The 21,800-nt window shown below is 43.0% G+C and overlaps 1 protein-coding gene across 3 annotated transcripts in view; it reads left to right on the forward strand.

The window, feature by feature from the left end:
* LOC110980158 (interleukin-6 receptor subunit beta-like) overlaps nucleotides 1–21,800 on the forward strand; it is a 50,060-nt gene that overhangs the window by 22,639 nt on the left and 5,621 nt on the right. For 2 of the 3 annotated variants that reach the window (XM_087143793.1, XM_087143794.1), the window contains exons 5-12: nucleotides 13,044–13,170; nucleotides 14,062–14,234; nucleotides 15,114–15,271; nucleotides 15,811–15,976; nucleotides 17,048–17,133; nucleotides 17,564–17,681; nucleotides 20,872–20,973; nucleotides 21,563–21,705. In XM_087143793.1, the coding sequence (XP_086999919.1) occupies nucleotides 13,044–13,170; nucleotides 14,062–14,234; nucleotides 15,114–15,271; nucleotides 15,811–15,976; nucleotides 17,048–17,133; nucleotides 17,564–17,681; nucleotides 20,872–20,973; nucleotides 21,563–21,705 (1,073 nt within the window). The remainder of the gene's footprint in view (nucleotides 1–13,043; nucleotides 13,171–14,061; nucleotides 14,235–15,113; nucleotides 15,272–15,810; nucleotides 15,977–17,047; nucleotides 17,134–17,563; nucleotides 17,682–20,871; nucleotides 20,974–21,562; nucleotides 21,706–21,800) is intronic. The other variant, XM_087143795.1, reaches the window with a different exon arrangement.

Genomic DNA, 21,800 nt, shown 5'->3' on the forward strand with positions numbered 1-21,800 from the left:
ATCAAACAGAGCGCGAAATTAGACCCAAAAAGTGCTGGGACAAAATGTCACAACACAATCAAATTTGTTCTGCCATTACTATCGTTTAATCTGCCATATTATATAAAAGGTAGAGTTGTAACAGTGTCAGGTGTCAAAATACAGTTTGTTTTTCCTGGTCCTACCAGAACCACACACCCAGCCGCATTGAGCAATCCTTGTTTGGGCGCAGGCCATGACAATTTATTTTTTTTTTAATTTGCCCAATCAGGTAGGCCATGTCATAAATTTCCTTGATTGAATTGGATCAACACTTGCCAAAGATTTATTTAATTAACTAAAGCCTACTTCATACATGCAGTCTTTTATTAGGCCAAACAAATACATGTAGTTGTGCTGTGCATGCCTCTCAAAAATTGGGTCGGTAGGTCGGAACTTTTTTGTTTGGGGGCAATTTTGTGCTGATTGAATGGCATCGGTGGGGGCGACAACCTCCAAAATTATCTCAAAAAGTGAAGAGCACTTGTCTTAATCTATGTAAAAATTTCTACATACAGCAATTCACAAGGAAATTATAAACAATTCACATAATCATGTTGGCAATAACGATGGCAAACTGGCCAACAATGTCTGTGTATTGCTAGGTAAGCGAACGTGATGCATCTAGACCAGCGGGCACTAAACCTTGTGCCATGAGCAGGAGAACCTCAGATTCCACTCATGACCTCAGAAAATACTGACATAAATAAGAGAGCAAGTTCTGTGAATTAACTTGTAGAAAACCTCTTGCAATGTAACATCGATGTCTTTCCGGCCTGCAGCCTTTTGCATTCGTGACGTGTACGGCTGATGAAGAGTGTTTATGTACAGTACATGCAGTACATGTACAGTACAGACTGGTACTGGTTGCTACAGTTCCATCACGCATTCTTTTTGCATGGGTGCAGTGCGGCCGTAACCACCGGAGCATCTTTGTTCAATGCATTGAGTTTCGCACATGTGTTTTCACCACTGTGACAGCGAAACGTGAATGTTGACGATGTGCAAAGAATTATGGGGCAATTTCATATCTGTGCAAGTGAAGTATACATACACGCGTGGCGCTAGGTGACATGGGCCGGTGATGAGTGATCAGCCCTGATGAATGCCTTGGGCATAATGAACGTAATTCTAACACAAAACTAGTAATAAATCAGACGCCATAATCCCATACATTGTGTCGATGTTTTAAGAGCTGTTATTGATATGTTGGTCGGGCAATTTGTCCGAGCATCTTTGATTTTGTTCAGACAAACGGCAATCGGAACGGCATAAATACATGTTTGTCAATTCGCATAAGCATAAAAATGAAAAAGACACACCGAACGGCCTTTGAATTCGCACGACAAAAACGGAAAATCAGATTACATATAAGTGGGACACAAATGAAGGTTTAGAAGAACTGCAAACTGCAAAAATTACATGGCCCCCTTCAGCATGCATGGTGTACGTGCTTTACCCAAGTGAACGGTACACAGTCAGTTCATCAAGTGATGGACAAACAGGCACACTGCCAGATTATTTTTTACAGGGTTTGTGTACTTGTGTTTATGTGCATTTTTTGAGAAAGTTATTCATACCCTGCAAAAATCAACTCTGCAAACACGCACAGCGAAATCAATATGTCAGAAATTGATTCAGGTTCTGCACGCAAACGTCACACTTGGCCGCACATAATAGAAAAAGGATATGTGAAGTGCGCTTGGCACACCTTGGGCCTGGGGCAGGCTGGGACGTGAGCCATTCTGTTTGTCAAGCTTGTTTCACAACTGTGCATAATGGACCCTGTAGATATATACCTGTACATGTACTTTTTTTACTGAAAAGTTCCCCAATTGTGTGCACTACTTGTACAATGTAATCAGCCTGTTGCAAGTTAAATTGGAATAAAGTCTGGTACACTGAGTTATCTGATTGCACGTAAACATAACAATTTGAATCTCCCCCTCCCCCGACTAAAGACACTGTTGCTATACCTCGTGATTTGGGGCAAGCTATTGCATGGCAACCACCATCTCTGGAATGGACTGGTTCCTTTGTACCCTTCTTATCCATTGAAAAGAGTGTATTGGTGCAAGACATCTCTTGCAGCATGTATATCTAAGCAAAAGCTTGCCCAGAATCGCGAGGTATGGCAACAGTGTCTTTAGTATCAAGAATTCAAATTGTAAGGTTCATGTGAATGTAAAAAACTCAATATATCAGATTTATTCAAATTGAAGTGGCATAAAGCTTATTTGAATCGTGCGTGGAGCCTCTATGCTAGACTTACATTTAATGATACGTTGTTGGATAGTCCTGCAATGCATTTTGCCTGTGAACTTCAGTTGAGATCTATTGATGCTGATCTACTTTAAGATTAGTAACATTAGTAGCCATGTTTCCACTAATCTAAAGACTTGACAAATGCATGTACATTCCTCTACCATTATTCATGTGGATGCACATGATACATATATGCAATGCTTTCGGAGGATTCAACAGTTACAGTACATATAGTTAAATGAGGATTTGTTCTCAATGCCAAGTGCATCGGGGCATGTTAGTAAATCTGTTGTTAAACAATCAATACACTCAACTGGATCGATTATGAATTGAATTTTAGATATTGCCATACATTTTGTAATGTTACACAACTCGGAGTACAAACCCTCAAACTACTGGTGTGTTTAGTCACACCATTTTCATTATTGGTCAGTGCGTAACAGTTAGCAGTTCATATACCGATCTGTTGACACATTTGAATTTATGGTACAGTACCTGTGCAAATGTATCCTTAAGGACACTTGATAAAGCTTTTACTGGTAGTTTCTCAGGTTTTTAAGATGCTTATTTCCACTATCTCAATGGAATGGGGTGTTCTACCTACAACTTTACCAGTGTTTCTTTTCTGATTACAATTTACTCGCTGTGTTTTATTGTACAGAGTGAATGATTTTTAGCAAAAGCAAAGCGCATACATGTAGGTGTATTTTATTATCAACAATCCACTATCCTTTGAGGGTGATTTTTGCATATTTTAACAACACTTCTATTTGTGATTGAACTAAGCACTGTACATGTGACACAGTTTCTCTGTTCTGGACACAGTTTGAGAAGTTTTGAAAGAGATCGTTTTCTTAAAGAGTTTACACGTTGTGTGTCTGCGTTCACAGCACAATGACTTCACAAGTGCCACAGTTGGGTCGCGGTACCAGTTGTACTTACGTAGCTGTGATTCTTCACATGTGATTGATTATATGTGTCCCAAACTTCCCAGAATCCTCTAAAAAGCTACTTGCAGCGTCAATTTTTCTCCTTTTCTTGGGGAGCCAGAGTTAACAGTGAGCACTTGCAAGCAGCCCTGACCTCGCTCTGTTCATGTTCACACATTGTGTGTCCTTTTTGTCATCCGTGTTACTTGAAAAGCATTCGGTCTAGCAGACTTGAGTTTTGAATTCAACCCCCTTAGGCAAATACCCACACTTCTGATTTTCTTTTCCCCATTCCCCTTGACTGCACGCATTCACAGAGGTGCTCATGAAATTCATTGAAGTCCATTTTACTCTGAGCAAGCTCTGCTGCCTCCCACCGAGGCATTGGCCCAGAGAAGGCTATTTTGGGCACAATTGCCAAACTCCAGGCCAGCTGCTGTGCTGGAGATTTTCTGTCTAATCAGGCTTGCCGTTCTGATCTCTTGTAGCCTCCGGCAGGGAAAAAAAATTGTTGAAAACTTAATGAATATGTACATTGCATTATGCTTTGCATAAAGGGTGATGCATCTCCCAAATTACAAGCTTGGACTGCACAATGAACCTAATGGGCAGTTGTACCAGGAAGTATTTTCATTCGTCATAAATTCCTCAATGAACCAGCAGTAGCTGCCAGTAAGGATGAAAAAAAAAAACAAAAGCAGGTGTTAAATTTTTTTTTTTCCAATTTCCATACATGTACGTGTTTCGGCCCTTTGTTCATCGTTCTTGTAAGTTTTGTTGTGCGTTTTGCTTCAGCTTCCATGGAGATTTTTAAAAAAGGGACAATGCTGTTGCATTTTGAAAAGTTTCATTATCAATAGAATCCTGACCATTGTTAGGTCAACATTGTTACCGTGTAGTACGTTGTTTTACTGGGGAGTGCATTGGGAATGAGCCACAGAGAGCCTCTACCCTTTCCCATTGTCTGCTTGTTTCATTTTTCAGTCTTTTGACAAATTTCAAATAAAGCACCAGGATTTACGTGTCTCTGTGAACGTCAGCTCGCATTTCCCAGGTTTTTCCCAAATGCCGCTTCATGTAGAAGTCTCACAACTTTACAAAGAATACATAAAAATAATTTCTCAACTACATGCAAACCGGACTCGGTTGAAAACGTGGCGTAGATGTATTCTGGAGGACAGAATTCAAAGCCAGTATTCGTTTCAAAGCCAGTTTGCCATTTTCTTGTTTGGTTTTGTTTTTTTATAAATAGTATTCCATTTTCTTTACTTGTTTGGTTTTGATTTTTTTACAAGTAGGGGAAGCCATAAACAGATCCCAGATATTGAAGGGGTACATGACGACCACAAAAACGGGCAAAATCATGTGACTGCATGATAATGTGGGGACCTGACATGATTTTTGCAGACACCAAAGACCTCACAACTTGGTCAAATACATGACTCATGGTCTTTCAAGCATCCTGGTGCTTGCCATGGGGACCTATCATACATGTATTGTAACATTTTATTATCTGATGCACTGCACTGATAGTTTTGGCAATGCCATGTCAGGGTTCAGTGTTGATCTCATCCAGTGGTCTGTCCGCCTGTCTTTTGGACGGGCAGTTAGGACAGGCACTTTGTGAGATGGACAGCAGAACACTAAGGATAGAATTTTACATAATGGAGAGTACGTGTACATACACGTACATTTAAAAAAGTTGGGTAGATTTTTGGTAAAAAATTAAACATATACATACTCGAAGTAACTAAATTTCGTTTTTCGTTTAGAGTAAAAACACAAAAATACAATAATATAAATAATCAGAATATTTATAATGCACACAGTGTCTGGTAAGTACCATTCAAAGGCCCAGATAATTATTATCCTCGCGCATTGGGCTCACATCATCTGAACGTTCCTGAAACCATCATAGCTCCCAGGGGAGTATACTAGCCTGATGCTGCCATTTGGCGCAAATGGCTAAACATACAAATAAGCTTGTAAACTGCACAACTGATCAATTGGCCCGCTCTGCTGATCTGGGTCGTTTGCATACACGTACGTGCACTTCACACAGGCACATGTATAGTTCATGTGTGCAGACACATGTACATGAATTCTGATTATGATGTCCAGTATACCTGATGCCCACAACTGCCTTTTGTGTTCATGTTCACTGTATACCATTGTACTCCACGGACACCTGTTGAACTGTCCATTGTTGCTGTATGCTGGCCTGGGAACCAGACTGCAGTTTCCATTGCATGGCATACATGTACATGTACTTGCACATCGGTAGTGGGATGGCATTTCACCATTGGTGAGAAACAAGGTTTGCACTGCCTAAGAAAGTGCGGTATACATCATGGCTCCAAAAATGTGTCTAGGAGAAGTTTAGGCTATTTTCACAAAAAGTTGCTTAGCTTTGGCACATTTTAGTAATATTAAATTTCTTGGACGAGGGCAAAAATGGCTTTTACAATGGCTGTTCCTTTCCAATACAACAGCAGTCATCAAACAGTCATTGAATCACATCCGTCCGCCATTTGGAAAAGTTTTCATCTTTTCTTTGTCATAACCGACAAAAAAGTCTTGCAGTTTTCTCACAGCCAAACAAGTTTCTTATTACCTATTACAACAAAGTTGTTCATTTCTCGTATAAGCCTTGTGAAGTTCAGCCATGATGTGGCTTATTCGAACACAATAAGCTAGTCAAATCGTTCATTTTACTTCATTTGGAGAGCGAAACTTGCGCCCCCTAAAATGACTGCGTGAGTTACACCATAATTTGTTGTGTAAGTGGTGGACTTACACAAGTCGTGGACTTACGCAGTAAGCACTGGTAAGTTTCTTGAAATCGGTCTTAATTTGTTGAGCAACTTACGCTATAAAATATGGCGCAAGTGGAGTTACGCCATTGCGTAAAGTTTCTTGAAATCGGTCTTAATTTGTTGAGCAACTTACGCAATAAAATATGGCGCAAGTGGAGTTATGCCATTGCGTAAAGTTTCTTGAAATCGGCTGCAGATTGTACAGCCCTGCATGTTTCAGTCTTCAGTGTGGTTGATTGCTGACAAACACTGTACATGTACCGGTAACATGTGCAGTCAAAACCCTTATTACCTCGACAGTCTTTCCAAATCCACCAAGGGGTTTAGGCAGATTTGGCAGGATTTCAAGGAGATATGTTGCGGAAACCTCGCTCAGCCCGGCCAGTATGTCCCAGGACTTTGTTCCTAGCATTAATGCAAAGAGGGCAAGGCCAGAAGTTAAGCTGAAGGAATGGCTCATCCGCAGTGTACACATCTGTGGAAATACGTATATAAACTCAAGTTTGAAGAGGTATTTTATACTGACAAAACAATTTAAAAGTTTTCATTTTATGACTGTCAAATGAAGAAAAACCTTGTCTAATATACCAGCAATTCCATTTTCAAGTGCTACCTGTATTCCCTGCTGGCAGTAGAATTTATTGTCTTTTCACAATTTTTTTCCTTTTTTTTATGGCTAGAAGGGCTGAGGAAAATTGTTAATTACAGCACACACGCAACCACAATAAAGATACTCGGCCTGGGCGCGAAACTGATAATTGAAATGCATGATTGTACATTGACTTACATGTGCAGGGGTGGCGTTTGGAGTTTGTTTTTCTTTTGTTTTGTTTTTTAATATTTACATGGGTAAGATAGGGTAGCATGCAGAAGTAGAAACAGCAATAGGGCATGTAATCTTATTGGTTTCTTCATACAGATGATTAGAACTGGAAAAATTAAATTCAATGCAGCTTCACTGACAACGGTGATGGTGAAGCACTACAGAGATGCACATGTTCACAACGATGCCGGTGTGTACTTGTTCCATGTATGTCCATGTACATGTATCCGGTACTTGTGGGGATGGCACACATGTTGCAAAGCATATCTACGGGTATGTTTTGGAGACCAAATACATTTAGGACAAATTTGTGTCCCCACCACGCGGTCCGGAAAAAAAATTGTCCCTTCAACATGGTGGAGGTCTACCCTTGCACAAATACATGTACGGTATACATACATGTACATGTACCGCACATGTAAACTGTTGTACCAGTGCTGTTATGTATATATTTGCTTAGGTTTGTCATCCAACATGCGTCTGGAATGGGTGAAATGTAACAGATGGTGCATTTGATTGGCTGCCATGATTTACACAGGTTTAACCTGGACCCCGCTGCCTTGCTTGTTTGACTCAGCAAACACAGACCATCCCCAGGGTCAGGGTTGCCCTATTCATGCTCATCAAATGCATCCAGTATTCTTGCCTCCAATCCCCCAGCTTAGGTCAGACTGCCTTCTACCAGTTGAATTCCTGTATCAAGCGTGAACCACGGACCATATGCGTGAACTACGTCTGTGTGGGCTGCTTCCGTGCATGGGGGAGAATGGCACTGTCCGTGATGTCCTGTTCAAACTTTTCCCGATTTCCAGCCCCACTACCTTACTCGCACCGCCAAGTGACAGAGACGGATGGAATCGGCCAAATTCCAAGCACCCTTACGATCACCAGATGTACCCGTATTTAGTGGCGCGTGCCACTGGCCTGTTGACAAGCGCGGCTCAAGCCCTGGCAATAAATTGGTACTCGTCTCCCAGTCGTTTAATATCCAGACCACAGGGGATCGAGGAACAAGACATATATCCATATTAAATTTGGCCTTTCATTAACGGAGGATTTGCGCAGCGTTTTAGTCGTGCCAAAGTCAATGAGCCGTGGGCGCACACCAAGATTTATTGCTGCAGCTAATGAATCCGATGTAAAGGGACAAGTCGTGACGTCCTGTTTATCCTGATCTCACAATGCAGGCAATTAGACTATTTAATCATATCTGGCATCCATATAATCAAAATAGTCGTTTCACACACAGTGGATGAACAGTAGGAGTAATTACAGTAAAATCATCATTACAAGCAGGACGTGAACTACCGGGGGCAGAAGGCCTGTGTTATTATTCATTTTTGTTTTCTCTTGCTCTTAATTTGGCTGCTAGAATTAACAAGTTAGGTAATTAATCTTTTCAATAAATGCAGTCAGATGGCATTCCCATCAAGAGGTGGACACAATTTCTCCCAAAATCTTTAGTCCATTCGGCATGTTACAGCTCTCCTGTGAAAGCAGCTCAACAGTATACATTGTACAAAGTGAAGCATGTAACATACACATATGTACTGTAGCTCCTCGTGACATGTGTATTGGAAACTGACAAACTACTTCCTTGGGCAAAAGAGTCCTATACCCCTGGGAGGGTTAGTATATAAATATTTGTGTAAGGATGGATAGTCAATTCTGTGCTCCCAAGGATTTTTAACCTTAACCCCCTAGGCTGTATGTACATTGTAAAATCATATTGAAATTGGAGGATTTGGGACTGTTAGGGATACAGCTATAGTATTTTGTCAACTTCCAGCACCAGCGTGTGTTCATAGCTAACATGACTATCCATCCAAAGCAAACCGTGCTATGTTTGCACACCTATGTACATGTATATCAGGGACTCAAATAGTTATATACTCAAAATGCTCATGTGCATGTACATGTACGTGCAGTGCTCTCTTTCATGTATAGCTGGGGGTGATGCGTGTGCTTACCTAATCCAGGTGACAGTTCTGCGAAAGCTTCACAAAGCGCAAGTCTAGTAAACTGCTCTGCATTTAAAGGTTATAAATTTCAGTTGCAATGTGCTGTACATACATGTGCGTATGTACATGCCAGGTTCTGTGCTCCACACCTCTGTCTCATTGTGTAAGAGCATGAACTTGGCTTTATCATGCAATGGTCAGTTGTTGACATGTGTACACTGAAGTGACATAAGGCCCTGTCACACCACGGCCTCTCAACCCGGGTTGAACTCAACCCTGGGTGAATCCATGACCGCCCTGGGTTGAAAATTTGATTTTTCAACCCCACGTTCAACCCGGTGTTGTTTCACACTTGTTTCATGCGAACCAAGCATATCCGGGTGAGTTCAACCTGGAAATGAGCACGACATTTTCAACTCGGGTTGAAAATTCTTAACCCTGATCCGGATCAGGGTTGAGTTCGACCCGGTTGAAATCATTGTCGGGGTTGACGCAGGGTTGGCGTGGGGTTTGAAATTTCCAAGTGTAAATCGTCTCCAGTTTTCAACCCTGCGTCAACCTTGCATCAACCCCAAGATTTGTCTCGTGTGAAACGGCCTATAATTGTCCTAGTTGTTTTTGAAGTAGAGTGCACTGCTTTGCTAATGGCACATGTACATTGTACCTAAATGCACACACTCCCTAGAGACTACCTGACACTTTTCCCATTTTGAAGGGAAAGGACTGTCCCCGTATTTTCCAATTTGCTCCTCTCAGACGATTCTGACAGGAGGCCCCCTAGCCCCTATCGGTAATCAGGGCTTAATTGCAAAGCCAGACGTAGATATGAATACTGACAGGCCACTTCCTTATCAACGTGTCGGAGGAAGTCCATTAAAAAAAAAAGCGGCCAGGGGATTTCCTTTCAGAGTGTCGTGTTTGTCATTAGACTTGTGGCAAAGATGAAAGTGTTTTTCTGCCTGTCGCTGTTACGTAAATTGTAGCGTGGGAGAAAAAAATAAAGTCAACGCCTGGATCATCAGTGAACGTTGACGTCAGGGAAAGTGAGAACCCATGCTAAGTTTCAATTAGCAGTCGGCGATTTGCAGACAGCTCAGTTGCCATGGCAACTTGCCTGTCGTTCACAAGTTACACCACAGAGGTGATGGTTGTTGGTTGTTGTGCATAATCGCTTGCGACATGCATGAATTCATTTTCTTAATGTTTTATACCGGTCTCCCTTCAGCCCACTAAATGAAAAAGGGAAACTGATTTATGCCAACATATTCATGCATGGACATGTTTGGCCATTGACATACGAGTGCACAATGGAGACAGTAAATGGAGCTTACAGGTACCTGATAGGTTGGCATTTTGCCATATGCACGTAATCATTCATTAAATTGCCTGTCCATGGAGTCACTCACTTTAATGCAGAACTACATTGTACATGTATTTCCATTCCTTTTGCCCAAAGAGCTTTGAATGCAGTGCAGTACTGTACATTAGGGTCCATTGATATCCGATTTTTCAATGACTTGAGATATTGGAACTATTTCAAGTATATTCAATAGATTGAATATTCCCTATGAAAAGTCTGGTCAACTCAAAGTTGGATGACCCAGAACTCGATTTCCTTTGAAGTCACAGTTTATATTCCCTTTAGGATATTATGCTCATGAATATCTCCCATAACTCGGTGCATGCCTGCAATGGTTCATTGATCTGTTTTTACTGGACCAAGATGAAAGAACCTGCCACCAAAACAGTTACAGTCACAAACAAGTGCTTACAGATTGTAAAACCTTTTTGGGGGAGTCATTACCACACTCCCAAGTGCACTTTTGGGTCTTTCATTCTGAGATATGGTATGCAAACTGTACACTACCCTCACCAACGTGATCAGTCAAGTTGCTCGACAGCCACTGCCACCCGCCCTCTTTGCGGTGGCCATGTGAATGCGCTGGAAATGACTTGCCCTACTGTACCTGTAGATGGAGTTCATGGTGGGGGGGTACCAACAGGATCCCCCTCCCCGTTGGCGCCCTTCTCCCTCCTCCCTCCCCTCTCCCCGTGGCAAAACATGTTCCCTGTGGGCAGGGAACATGTTTCTTACTAGTTGTGTTACTTTGGGGCACTTTTATCATTGTCCTGCGGTTTTGGGAGCACCAGGCATTGTTTTTCTCCAACCTGTGCACACTCCTGCAGTTCAAATATGAACTCTTCGGAGTTTTATGAGTAGCAATTTGGCCCCATGCACAAACAATGATTAGACACCTTGTAGCAATTGGTACCTGCATATGTACAGGGGCAGCAGTGAAGTGATAATCAGACCGTTGATTATGAAGTTGTTGATACATCACAAGTCAGAAAGGGAAAACGGAATTTAGGATTTCATTTGATTCACCACCACTAGAGACATCTTGAAGTAAATTGAAACCCTAATGATTCCGTTTGCAATTACATGGCTGCAGCAAACTTGGTTGTTCACATCGTTTGAAACAATTGCATGTCAACCTCGTGCTGATTTTTTTATTCCTTTTGTACTGCCAAGGTGGTAGGTCCATATCTGTATGAGGCAGTGTGGTTTGTCTGTCCATCCTATCTTGTTTTTCTCTGGTGTTTATTTTGGGAAGCTTGGCCTCCAAGAGGGCAAAAACTATTCAATGTCGCAAAGATAATCCAAGCACATGTACACTGCACAGACATGGCATGGTACATCTGTACATAAACAATTACAAGCACCGTGTTCACCTGCAGTATCTGTTTTGCATTTGTGACCCACTCTGTGAAAATGAGTCTTAAGTCACCAGAGCCGCTTTTTGAGTTTTCAATTGCACTGGAAAGAGCAAATTGAGTTTTTTGTTTTGATGCATCACTCAGTTTGGCATCCTGATGAAAGTGGATATTCCATGGTGACAAATGCTGTGGGTTCCTATTGATTTACACTGTGCAAAATTATTCTAAAACACTTTCTACTCCAAAGTAGCTCTGGCGACTTATGACTCATTTTCGCAGAGTAGGTCACATTTGTGGTATGTACATGTACAGTGTGCTTGAACATCAACAAGTGAACACTGTGATTCATTTTGTGCATGCTCATGATGCATGATACATGTACCGTATCTGAATATGAGAGACTGAGGCTTTGTACTTAAAGTGTATTGTGACGGAGAAAAGTTTCACGTTTAAGGTACGTGTACCTCAATTACAGGGAATTAAGAAATTTGCTTAATGTTCAAGCCTCCTCGGTAACACTGTTTTAAAAACCGTGACTTTTTGAAGCATCGTGTGTTTATATTAAGAAAAGTACCACTCCTTTCCACTTAGAATTGCACTCATTTCATAAGGGAATAAATAAATGTATATGTTTGGCCGGTCTTCAACATGCGGTCAAGACTGGCTCGGGAGCTTGGATGCGACTCTGCAGCTTTGACATTATAAGTGACCAAGTACATATTAATATCCATTTTATACCATTTTAGACAGAGAGTCAAAGGAAACCAATAGACGATAAATTTCTGAGGATTTTGGTATATTTATGAATGTCGGGTAGTAAGAGAACAGTTTCACACAGCCATATCAGTGCCGACAATTGAAATGTCCGCACAATTTACATTCACCGATGCCAGGGCGATCGCTTTTGCTGCCATTTGATGAAGCCCCTTCTCCATTAAATAAACTGTCAGTGAATGCATGTGGTGTGCAGTTGTTTCATTTTGTAAGGAGTCCAGTGTGAAACAAACCACAGTGGTACACTTTGGAGGGGTAGTTTAATTTAAACTGCAAGGTAACAGGGTGTAGTCACGAGTTGTCAAACATGGTTTATTGCTACTTTCAGGAAGAAGCTGTAAATTTATTTTTCTCTTACCAGTGGCTTTCTCTCTATTAACACTGCACGTAAAAGCTCATGGTCATAAATTCATCAATTTGAGGAAAAAGGGGTGAATTTGTGTACAGTCAGATCTCATTAATAAGAGGTCCTTTGTGCCAGTACTTGGCAGATTGAACCTGAAATTACTGTATCAGGAATGAAAACAGTAACAAAGGCTTGGGACCTGTTGTTATAAGCAGGCTGTTATGTTAACAATGCTCTTATTAATGAGGTGCAGGGACTGTAATTAGTGTCAAAAATGGAACCTGTTCCTCTTGCCTTATCTTGAGTATTATTTTGGCATCCTGTCCACAGAAAGCAGTGTACATGTAGGTGTTTTGCTAAATCTTTTAATAATTTTTTTTTCCCATCTCGTAGAACCCCCGAGTGAGGTCCGTGGCTTGTCGTGCTTCTCTCACAACGCATGGGATATCACATGCTCCTGGGAGCGAGGCAAAGATACCAATCTCAACACAACCTACACATTGCAGTATTTTCCCCAACAGTAAGTACAAAAGTACCCGGCAGTTGAAGACTCCTTTAACAATGTGCATTGTTACATCGCTCTGTTAAAAACTACTCGCCCAAGGTCTTGTTCCACAACGCCCTTGTATCAGGCACATTGTTACATTCCACTGTAACTGCCTACTTTATAAAATGACAGGATACTACATCCGCAATCCTTTACAAAGTTGGACTTTACCAGAGCTGACCCATGGCGGTCAGTCATGTTAGATTTGTGCACAATCCATTTACACCTCGTCGCTTTGGGGGAACTCCCAGAGAGTGTCATGGAGCAATGTTTGCCGCAGTCTCCAGCAGTGCCCCCATGTTTCTGAACTTCTACAAAGAAACAAACTTGAAATATACTTCAATTATTAACAAAAATTACAGTGCTCCAAGGGCTTATAGTTTTGCACTCCACTTCGCTGCTCCCAATAGTGTACTCTCATGGTGAAAACAGCATAGGTGCTAATGAGTGACCTGGCTAGTGGTCCTGGTATGTGTATCCTGGTCTGGACTGTGGAGAGGGGACCAGTCTATTTACCGGTATATCACAATCGGATGTCACTATTGCATGATGTAGAGTGATGAGGATAACATGTTTTGTTCACCTGGTCATGTAATGTTGGCCAATGAAAATATAGTTATCAAGACAGAGGTATAACAGTGTACTTTAATTTGTCAGAGCCTGTCAATTTTTCCTCATTGCTGTGGTAAAACTCTACTTGAGTTTCAGAAAGGAAGTCATCTCATCATATAGACTTTGGTTGCAGCTTTTTTTCCCCCAACACAGATAAAAATTAGAACAGATGCAAATATGTGTCAAAAAGAGCCCCTCCTCCGACGTTTGCTGTATCATCCAATGGCATGTCATGGGTTGTTTCTTTTCCAGCAGTGAAATCAAAAATTATGAAAACTGCCCCGACGAGTATTGCCAGTGCAAGGACGAGCTGACGTGCACGGTGCATGATCGCATTCATGGTCCAGCGTGGTTCCGGGTCTTATCGAGAAACAAGTTGGGCTACGCCATCTCGGCGGAACTGTCGTTTAACCACGAAGAGGAAAGTAAGTTACTCAGTGGAACTGGTGGCAGAAACTAAGCTCAAAATATTGTGCCCCTCACTGTTAATATTTAAGTGTCGTCCTTCCTTGTGGGGGGAGAGGAGAAGAAAGACAGGACCTCGCAAGGTCACAAAGGTCAGATGTCACCTGTAACATTCTCACTGTTCAACTGGTTTGAGTGGGTGGGTGGACTGCCTACAGAGCCTAAGTCCACCAAGCAAGGCCGAAGTTAGTCAGTTTGAGCCAATTCTGAAAAGCACACAATCCATTTGAACTTTTTTGTCAAAACAAAATAACTTCGATCAAGTTTGTTGCATTTTTGGCTCGTCCAAAGTACCTTGGAGAGATAAAGTGGTTGTGTTCACTGGTACATGCTGAAACTGTGTTAGATTTCAGGAAGAAAGGTTACCCCTCGATATGACCTAGTGCATCTTGGAGATCAGATTGTGAAATGCATGTTTTGTTTTCAAAGAGTGCTCGTGATCACACTAGACAATGGAATAAACTTGGTTTGGATTGTTGGTGTTTACGGGGCATGTACTCTGGATTTGCTAGGAATAAATAAGGTGAAATACAAAAGTCGAGAGTGTCCTCTAAAACCATGGAAGTTCTGTACACGCCACCAGTTGACATTTGATTTGAAGGTGGCTACGTTGCTTACACCATTGGAGAATGTGGTGATACGCTGTTTCAGCTTTGCTCTTTTAATACTCAAAACTCACAAAATGCAAACCCCCCTCCCGTGGTTTTTTCCAAACGTGTTTTTCAAAACCTTTTTTCTGCTTTGTGCTCTCTTAACTCACATGCACATTGTATTTTCTGTCAAAAGCCTGTTTAGTCTGTGAACTCACGGGCATCTTGGTGTTCACATTTTCATTTCAGCTGTGCCCTATCCACCGAGAAACGTCCAGCTAAAAGCCCTCCGCCGTTCCCAGCTGAATGTCACCTGGGACCTCCCACCTGAGTGGGATCCCTTTTACGAATCTGCCCTGCATTATAAAGTGGAGTATTACAAGGAAGGCACGACTGTATTGATCCGGGTACGTGCTGAAGTCTGGAAACCAGACCTATCTGCTCCAAACGGGAACAAGAGGGGGCTTGTTTTTAGATAACACTGATGGTCCTTAGGTGGGAACTCACTGCGTGGGAAATCACCGAAACCTTAATTCTCCAAATTATGTTCACAATTCATTTTGATTCGTGACTATTCTCTCTCAGTCTGTGGGAGGCAAACGCTTATGATAAGTGTGATGTAAAATATACTTGCAGCTGGATACTATGTCGTGATTTCATTTGAGTATGTCAAGGTTTTGTCATGTTTACTTTTCATGATATGTAGGAATTACTGAAAAACAAAAGGCAAGAACTTAACTTTTTACCCATGCCAAACAACATTCCAGCTTTCAAATTATTGAATGAGACCCACAGTATCATAGCATTTTTGAAGCCAAGTACAATTTGGATTGCTAATTAGTCGTTTGCCTGATTAGTAAAAGATCAGTGTCATATTAAGATCCAACACAGTTTTTCCCCCCACTTGGTAACAGGGTTATTTTCCCCTCTTTTTTCCCACGTCTAGCACCCCAACTCCTCAAACATTGCGGGAAAGAAATACGCCATACTGCTTCCACTACCAGGTTCTCTGGATCCCTACACCACTTATTGTGTCAGAGTTGCCGCTAAATTTTCTATAGGGCCATGGAGTGAGTGGTCTGACACGGCCTGCAACAGAACCTTGGAAGAAAGTAAGCTTGCTCATGACAAGGCCGGGCACAGAACCCAATTCATTTTTTTTGGGGGGGGAGCACATTTGTCTGTTGCGGGAGGGTGCAAAACTATTCGGAGGTTTCTTATGTATCCTTTTATCGACTTTCTTAGGGGTAAGATTACATTTTTGGGTCTTCATATATATAATGGGCAGAAAAGGATTTGACACGGACTGAATAATTACCTTTCAGTATTTGCTCCCCTCTGGGAGGGGCCATGGCTCCTGTTGGCCCCTCCCCCTCCCCAATCCACCTGTGGCCAGTTAGGAGTATGAGGTATAGACTTTTAGAGTTGCAAACAAGAAGTTGCCACATGTACAGTGTAATAAATCTGTGTTTGGAGGTTCCAACCTGTGAAAGATGTGATCTTGTACATGTACTGTGACTTCTAGTTTTACTTGCACAGATATTTTGCTTTCAGAGGTCCAAGCGTTTTGATCTTACTGCACAGAGTTTGAATTGGATAAGGCACATTTTTTCAAAGAGCAGCAGCTTTCGCTGGTCCACTCGGTACTGTTTTTAGAACTGATTGTTGTATGTCTCTACTTGTTGCAAGTTGACACCAAAAATGAGCAACTCAGCACCTTCAGTCACTGGTACTACCCTTGCCCTTTTCCTTGGTATTTTTCTGAACTATTTACAATGGTGCCAACTTCACCTGGCATCGTGTGGCATAGCTGTCATGTTTTCGCAGGTGTGATGAAATCACCACGAAGGAACTAGCGTGGGAGGTCAATTACTTAGGCCAGGCCCGAGTTTAAGTGTGAGAAGTCACACGAGTGTCAAATCAAATGCAATCAGGTTTGCTTGATCAAACAGGGGAAGCAATTAAACAGGCCATCTTTTGGACAGTTCTGACAGCTGTCAGCCTGGACATTTATGCACCCCAGAGCAAGGTTCAACCCAAGGCTTAGGCAAGGGGTATTTTTGTAAAACCAGCCACTCGTTCTTGCTGTCCTGTCTCGACCCCTTCATATTCCTCCACCTTTTGCAAGGAGGAGTCGGGAAAATCAAGTTTGAGATGTGGGTGTTTGTCTTGATTCCCCTCAGGGCCAGACGCAGAGGTCAACGTTACCTGGAGTTCGCAGATCAACTCGCGGAATGACTCTCTCCGCGATGTGCTCCTGAAATGGGAGGTAAGTGCACTGTGTGTCCAGGGATGTGACTGGGGATCTGTTGAGGGGCTTGACAAGGTGTCAGTGGCGGCTTGGAACATGAAACCTTCGTGTTGTACTTTCACGCCAAGCTCAGAAAGTATGATGTATGTAGACGTTGTATAAAACAAGTAACGAAAGTTTTAGACTGTGTAGCCAAAAAAAATAACTTAATGCGGTGATAGGTGGGATGTTCCGTTATTGCCTGATTGATCAGAAAATTTTACTTCTTGAAACTGTTCTTACCACTTCCTCCATAAACGTTCATTATTTATATAATAGTCTGTTAGGTTAAATGAGATTCTTTGTAAGGTAAACAGTGGCAGCAGGGTTAAGGTAAGGGTAAAGGATTTTGAAATTAAAGTCACAACCTTCCTCTGATATTTTTCCTCTTTTTTTGGTTCCATTTCAGCCTCTTCCTCAAGCCAGTGCACGTGGTGAAATCCTTGGGTATCGGGTGATCAGAGCCAACCTCAGCCACGAGAGTGTAACCACGCTGGGCCCATCCAAGACCAGTTTGGAAATACCCGGTGAGCTGTTCTCCCTTTGAAATTAGTTTTGGTTGGTGTCCATGTTTCAACATTCCCAAGGAGAGATACTGCTTTGTGGTTCCCACCTGCGGTGTTTGGGGGAGGGAAGGAACATTGATTCACTGCTTTTTGGCGAGCTGCGAAGCAAGTGCAAGCTTATGTAATACCAATTTCCATCTTCTGTCCGGCCGGCCGGCCAGCTGGCCGTCCTTAAATGTTAAAGTTTTTCCTTACAGGTCCATAGGTGTTAAAATGTGCCATTGAGTGCTTGTTTGCTTCTTCTTGGAATTCCATCAGTATTTAAATAGTCTCATATGGCATTAATGCTTAGAAACTTGTGAATTCAATGAAAAAATTATAAATGTTGAATGTTAACGTTTTGAGTTGTATTGTGTACTTACCGTGTAGTACCTACAGTACATATGTACCTGTGTACTGAGCAAACATTGTTTAGACACATACAAATGTACATGTACTGTATGTGGGAAAAATGTAAGGGATGAGGGGGACTCCAAGTGACAGATTAGGATGTTTGTTGGGGGAGGGGTATCTGTAGCAGGAGGATCATGGGGACAAAGTACACATGAACATGTATGTAGAAAGTGGATGAAATGCTGGATAAGGTTGGTGTAATGGTTGGGCTGGATTAGTGGGATGATGGGACAGCCAGAGTAAGAAGTGAAGGGAATGATGGGAAGGGGCGGAGTAAGAGATGGATAGGATGATGGGGAGAGGTGGAGTAGAAAATGAACTGGATGATGGGGGAGGAGTGGAGCAGAAGATGGATAGGATGATGGGGAAGGGGCCAAAGTAAGAGATGGATAGGATGATGGGGAGGGGGTGGAGTAGGAGATGGATAGGATGATGGGGAGGGGGTGGAGTAGGAGATGGATAGGATGATGGGGAAGGGGCAGGGTAGGAGATGGATAGGATGATGGGGAGGGGGTGGAGTAGGAGATGGATAGGATGATGGGGAGGGGGTGGAGTAGGAGATGGATAGGATGATGGGGAGGGGGTGGAGTAGGAGATGGATAGGATGATGGGGAAGGGGCAGGGTAGGAGATGGATAGGATGATGGGGAGGGGGTGGAGTAGGAGATGGATAGGATGATGGGGAGGGGTGGAGTAGGAGATGGATAAGATGATGGGGAGGGGGTGGAGTAGGAGATGGATAGGATGATGGGGAAGGGGCCAAAGTAAGAGATGGATAGGATGAGGGGGTGGAGTAAGAGATGGATAGGATGATGGGGAGGGGGTGGAGTAGGAGATGGATAGGATGATGGGGAAGGGGCAGGGTAGGAGATGGATAGGATGATGGGGAGGGGGTGGAGTAGGAGATGGATAGGATGATGGGGAGGGGGTGGAGTAGGAGATGGATAGGATGATGGGGAGGGGGTGGAGTAGGAGATGGATAGGATGATTGGGAGGGGGCGGAGTAGGAGATGGATAGGATGATGGGGAGGGGATGGAGTAGGAGATGGATAGGATGATGGGGAGGGGTAGAGTAGGAAATGGATATGATGATGGGGAGGGTTGGAGTAAGAGATGGATAGGATGATGGGGAGGGGTGGAGTAGGAAATGAATAGGATGATGGGGAGGGGGCGGTGAGGAGATGGATAGGATGATGGGGAGGGGGTGGAGTAAGAGATGGATAGGATGATGGGGAGGGGGTGGAGTAGGAGATGGATAGGATGATGGGGAGGGGTGGAGTAGTAGATGGATAGGATGATGGGGAGGGGTGGAGTAGGAAATGGATAGGATGATGGGGAGGGGGCAGAGTAGGAGATGGATAGGATGATGGGGAAGGGGTGGAGTAGGAGATGGATAGGATGATGGGGAGGGGGCGGAGTAGGAGATGGATAGGATGATGGGGAGGAGTGGAGTAAGAGATAGATAAGATGATGGGGAGGGAGTGGAGTAGGAGATGGATAGGATGATGGGGAGGGGTGGAGTAGGAGATAGATAGGATGATGGGGAAGGGGCGGAGTAGGAAATGGATAGGATGATGGGGAGGGGGTGGAGTAGGAGATGGATAGGATGATGGGGAGGGGGTGGAGTAGGAGATGGATAGGATGATGGGGAGGGGGCGGAGTAGGAGATGGATAGGATGATGGGGTTGGATACAAAGTGCAGAACTGTACTTAAGAGGAATTTTAATTATGCACAATCCATAAAACTTACAAATGCACTGCTTATATAATCACCTAGGTTTAGTCTGACTGTACTGGACCCACATTCTATAGGCATTCCTCTCTCCTGTAAAGAACTGTGAAGCCTTTGTACCTGTATCTCCCTTGTTGGTGGTCTTTGCTGATTTACTTTCAAATGACAGGTGCCTTTCAACACACAGTCTGCACACAGCACTAACTAGGTTTTTTTCTCCTAGAGTACAATTGGTTTTATTGCTAAGGTTGATAAAATATCTTGTACATCTGTATTGCAGTCATATGTCAACCAATCTTGTAAAAAAATTTCATGAAGCTTGGTTAGTATTTTCTTGTTTAATTTTATAGTTACCATATTTGTGTAACTTGGATGTCTCTTTCCTGTTAGGGAGCGATCCAGAAGGGGCCCTGGAGGTTTTGCGCAGTAAACCTCCCGGGGACCGCTGGGTTTTTCGAGGTTTCTCTCATCGTACTATAATGAACTCATTATCCACGGGTTAGCGCACATCGGGCAGCCTTGGTAGAGGAACATTTTTGATTAACCCATTAACCAGACGACCCCAAGGCACGGACGAAAGAGTGATTTAAGCCTCAAGATAATCTCCTAGTAATCCTACATGTATTTAGATACCTGCCTTCCCAAGACAAGTATACACCTTTAATCCTTTAATCTTTTAATCCCTAATAGCAGCCACCATTCATCATTGTCTGCTGTGCCTCTGTTGTTCCCTGCGCCCGAAAGCTTCATCCTGCGACCATTCATGCGTGTGAAGTTGACCTGCAGCTCAAGGATAATGCATGTATATTTAAGAGCCATTCATGCAGCCGAACCTCAAAAAACCTCGAGGTTTACCGCACAAAACTCCCGGGGTCCCCCGTCTGGATCGCTCCCTTATGCAGGAAAGAAATTCAAATTCATAACAACAGCGAGCCATGGCGGCTTTGCCATTTTAGTTTAAAAATTATCACCTGTTTCCTGGGGCTGGCAAGAAGAGTAAAGTTTATGAAAATTGTGATTTATACAGGCTTGGAACGATACTTGGGATACATATTCCAGTTTGAGGCATTCAATGGCGCCGGCCCATCACCCAGAACAACCTTGGATGTTATGGCCGAAGATAAGCCAGGTGAGTTTCTTACAACCGTGTCCTTGTGCCTCTGTTCAGCCTTTGGACTAAAGCCCAGTTTCCACATTGACGTCAAGAGATGCAGGCAGCATTGCCGAAGAGTTCAAAATGACACAGGGTCTTTTGTGCAGTCCTCTTCACTGCATTTGGTTTACTGCACAGTTATGCACATGAAACAGTGAAGCACAGTTGTTGGGCAGCACAAACATGCAACCTGATATTCCTGTGCTCAGGGGTAGTTGGTGCAGTGCACAACATGACACAACTGTGCATCTTTGTGCTGCTTACCAACTGACCCAAAGAGTGACTGAATTTCTGTTGCTGTTGTCAGTGTCTTGACATCCGTGTGCCATTAGTAGTCATTACAACCGAGGATCAAGAGGTGTTGAGATCCTGTTACTTCTCTGATAAAACCCTGGCAGCCTTCTGCGGCAGGTTTCTCATGAATTTTTAAAAATGTGTTTGTGAACTAGCAAAATGCATATGCAGAGGAAAATCATTGCTAGGTATCGGAAAGCGCCCTCTATTATTCAGGCACAGAGCAATTGAAGCAGTGAGGCTTCATTTTTCTTGTCATTTCCACTCGCAGCTCCGTTAGTTTACCTGACAGTCATCCTTGCCATCTTGGGAGTAGTGTTGGTACTCGGAATCATCGCTGCCACCTGGTGCTGCATCAAGCACTACCGGCTGCTGAAGCCGGTGCCCCGCATCTCCATCATTGCGCTTGACAGGGTAAGACCTAGCAGATACATGCATCTCAGTGTAAGTCACTCACAGTTCTGTCAGTTATTCATTGGATGTTGGAATTAGGTACCCTCTCAGACAGA

This window comes from Acanthaster planci, linkage group LG12 (assembly GCF_054643075.1).
Source record: "Acanthaster planci isolate LZ-2023a linkage group LG12, COTS_SCS, whole genome shotgun sequence".
In the NCBI taxonomy this organism is placed as follows: Eukaryota; Metazoa; Echinodermata; class Asteroidea; order Valvatida; family Acanthasteridae; genus Acanthaster; species Acanthaster planci.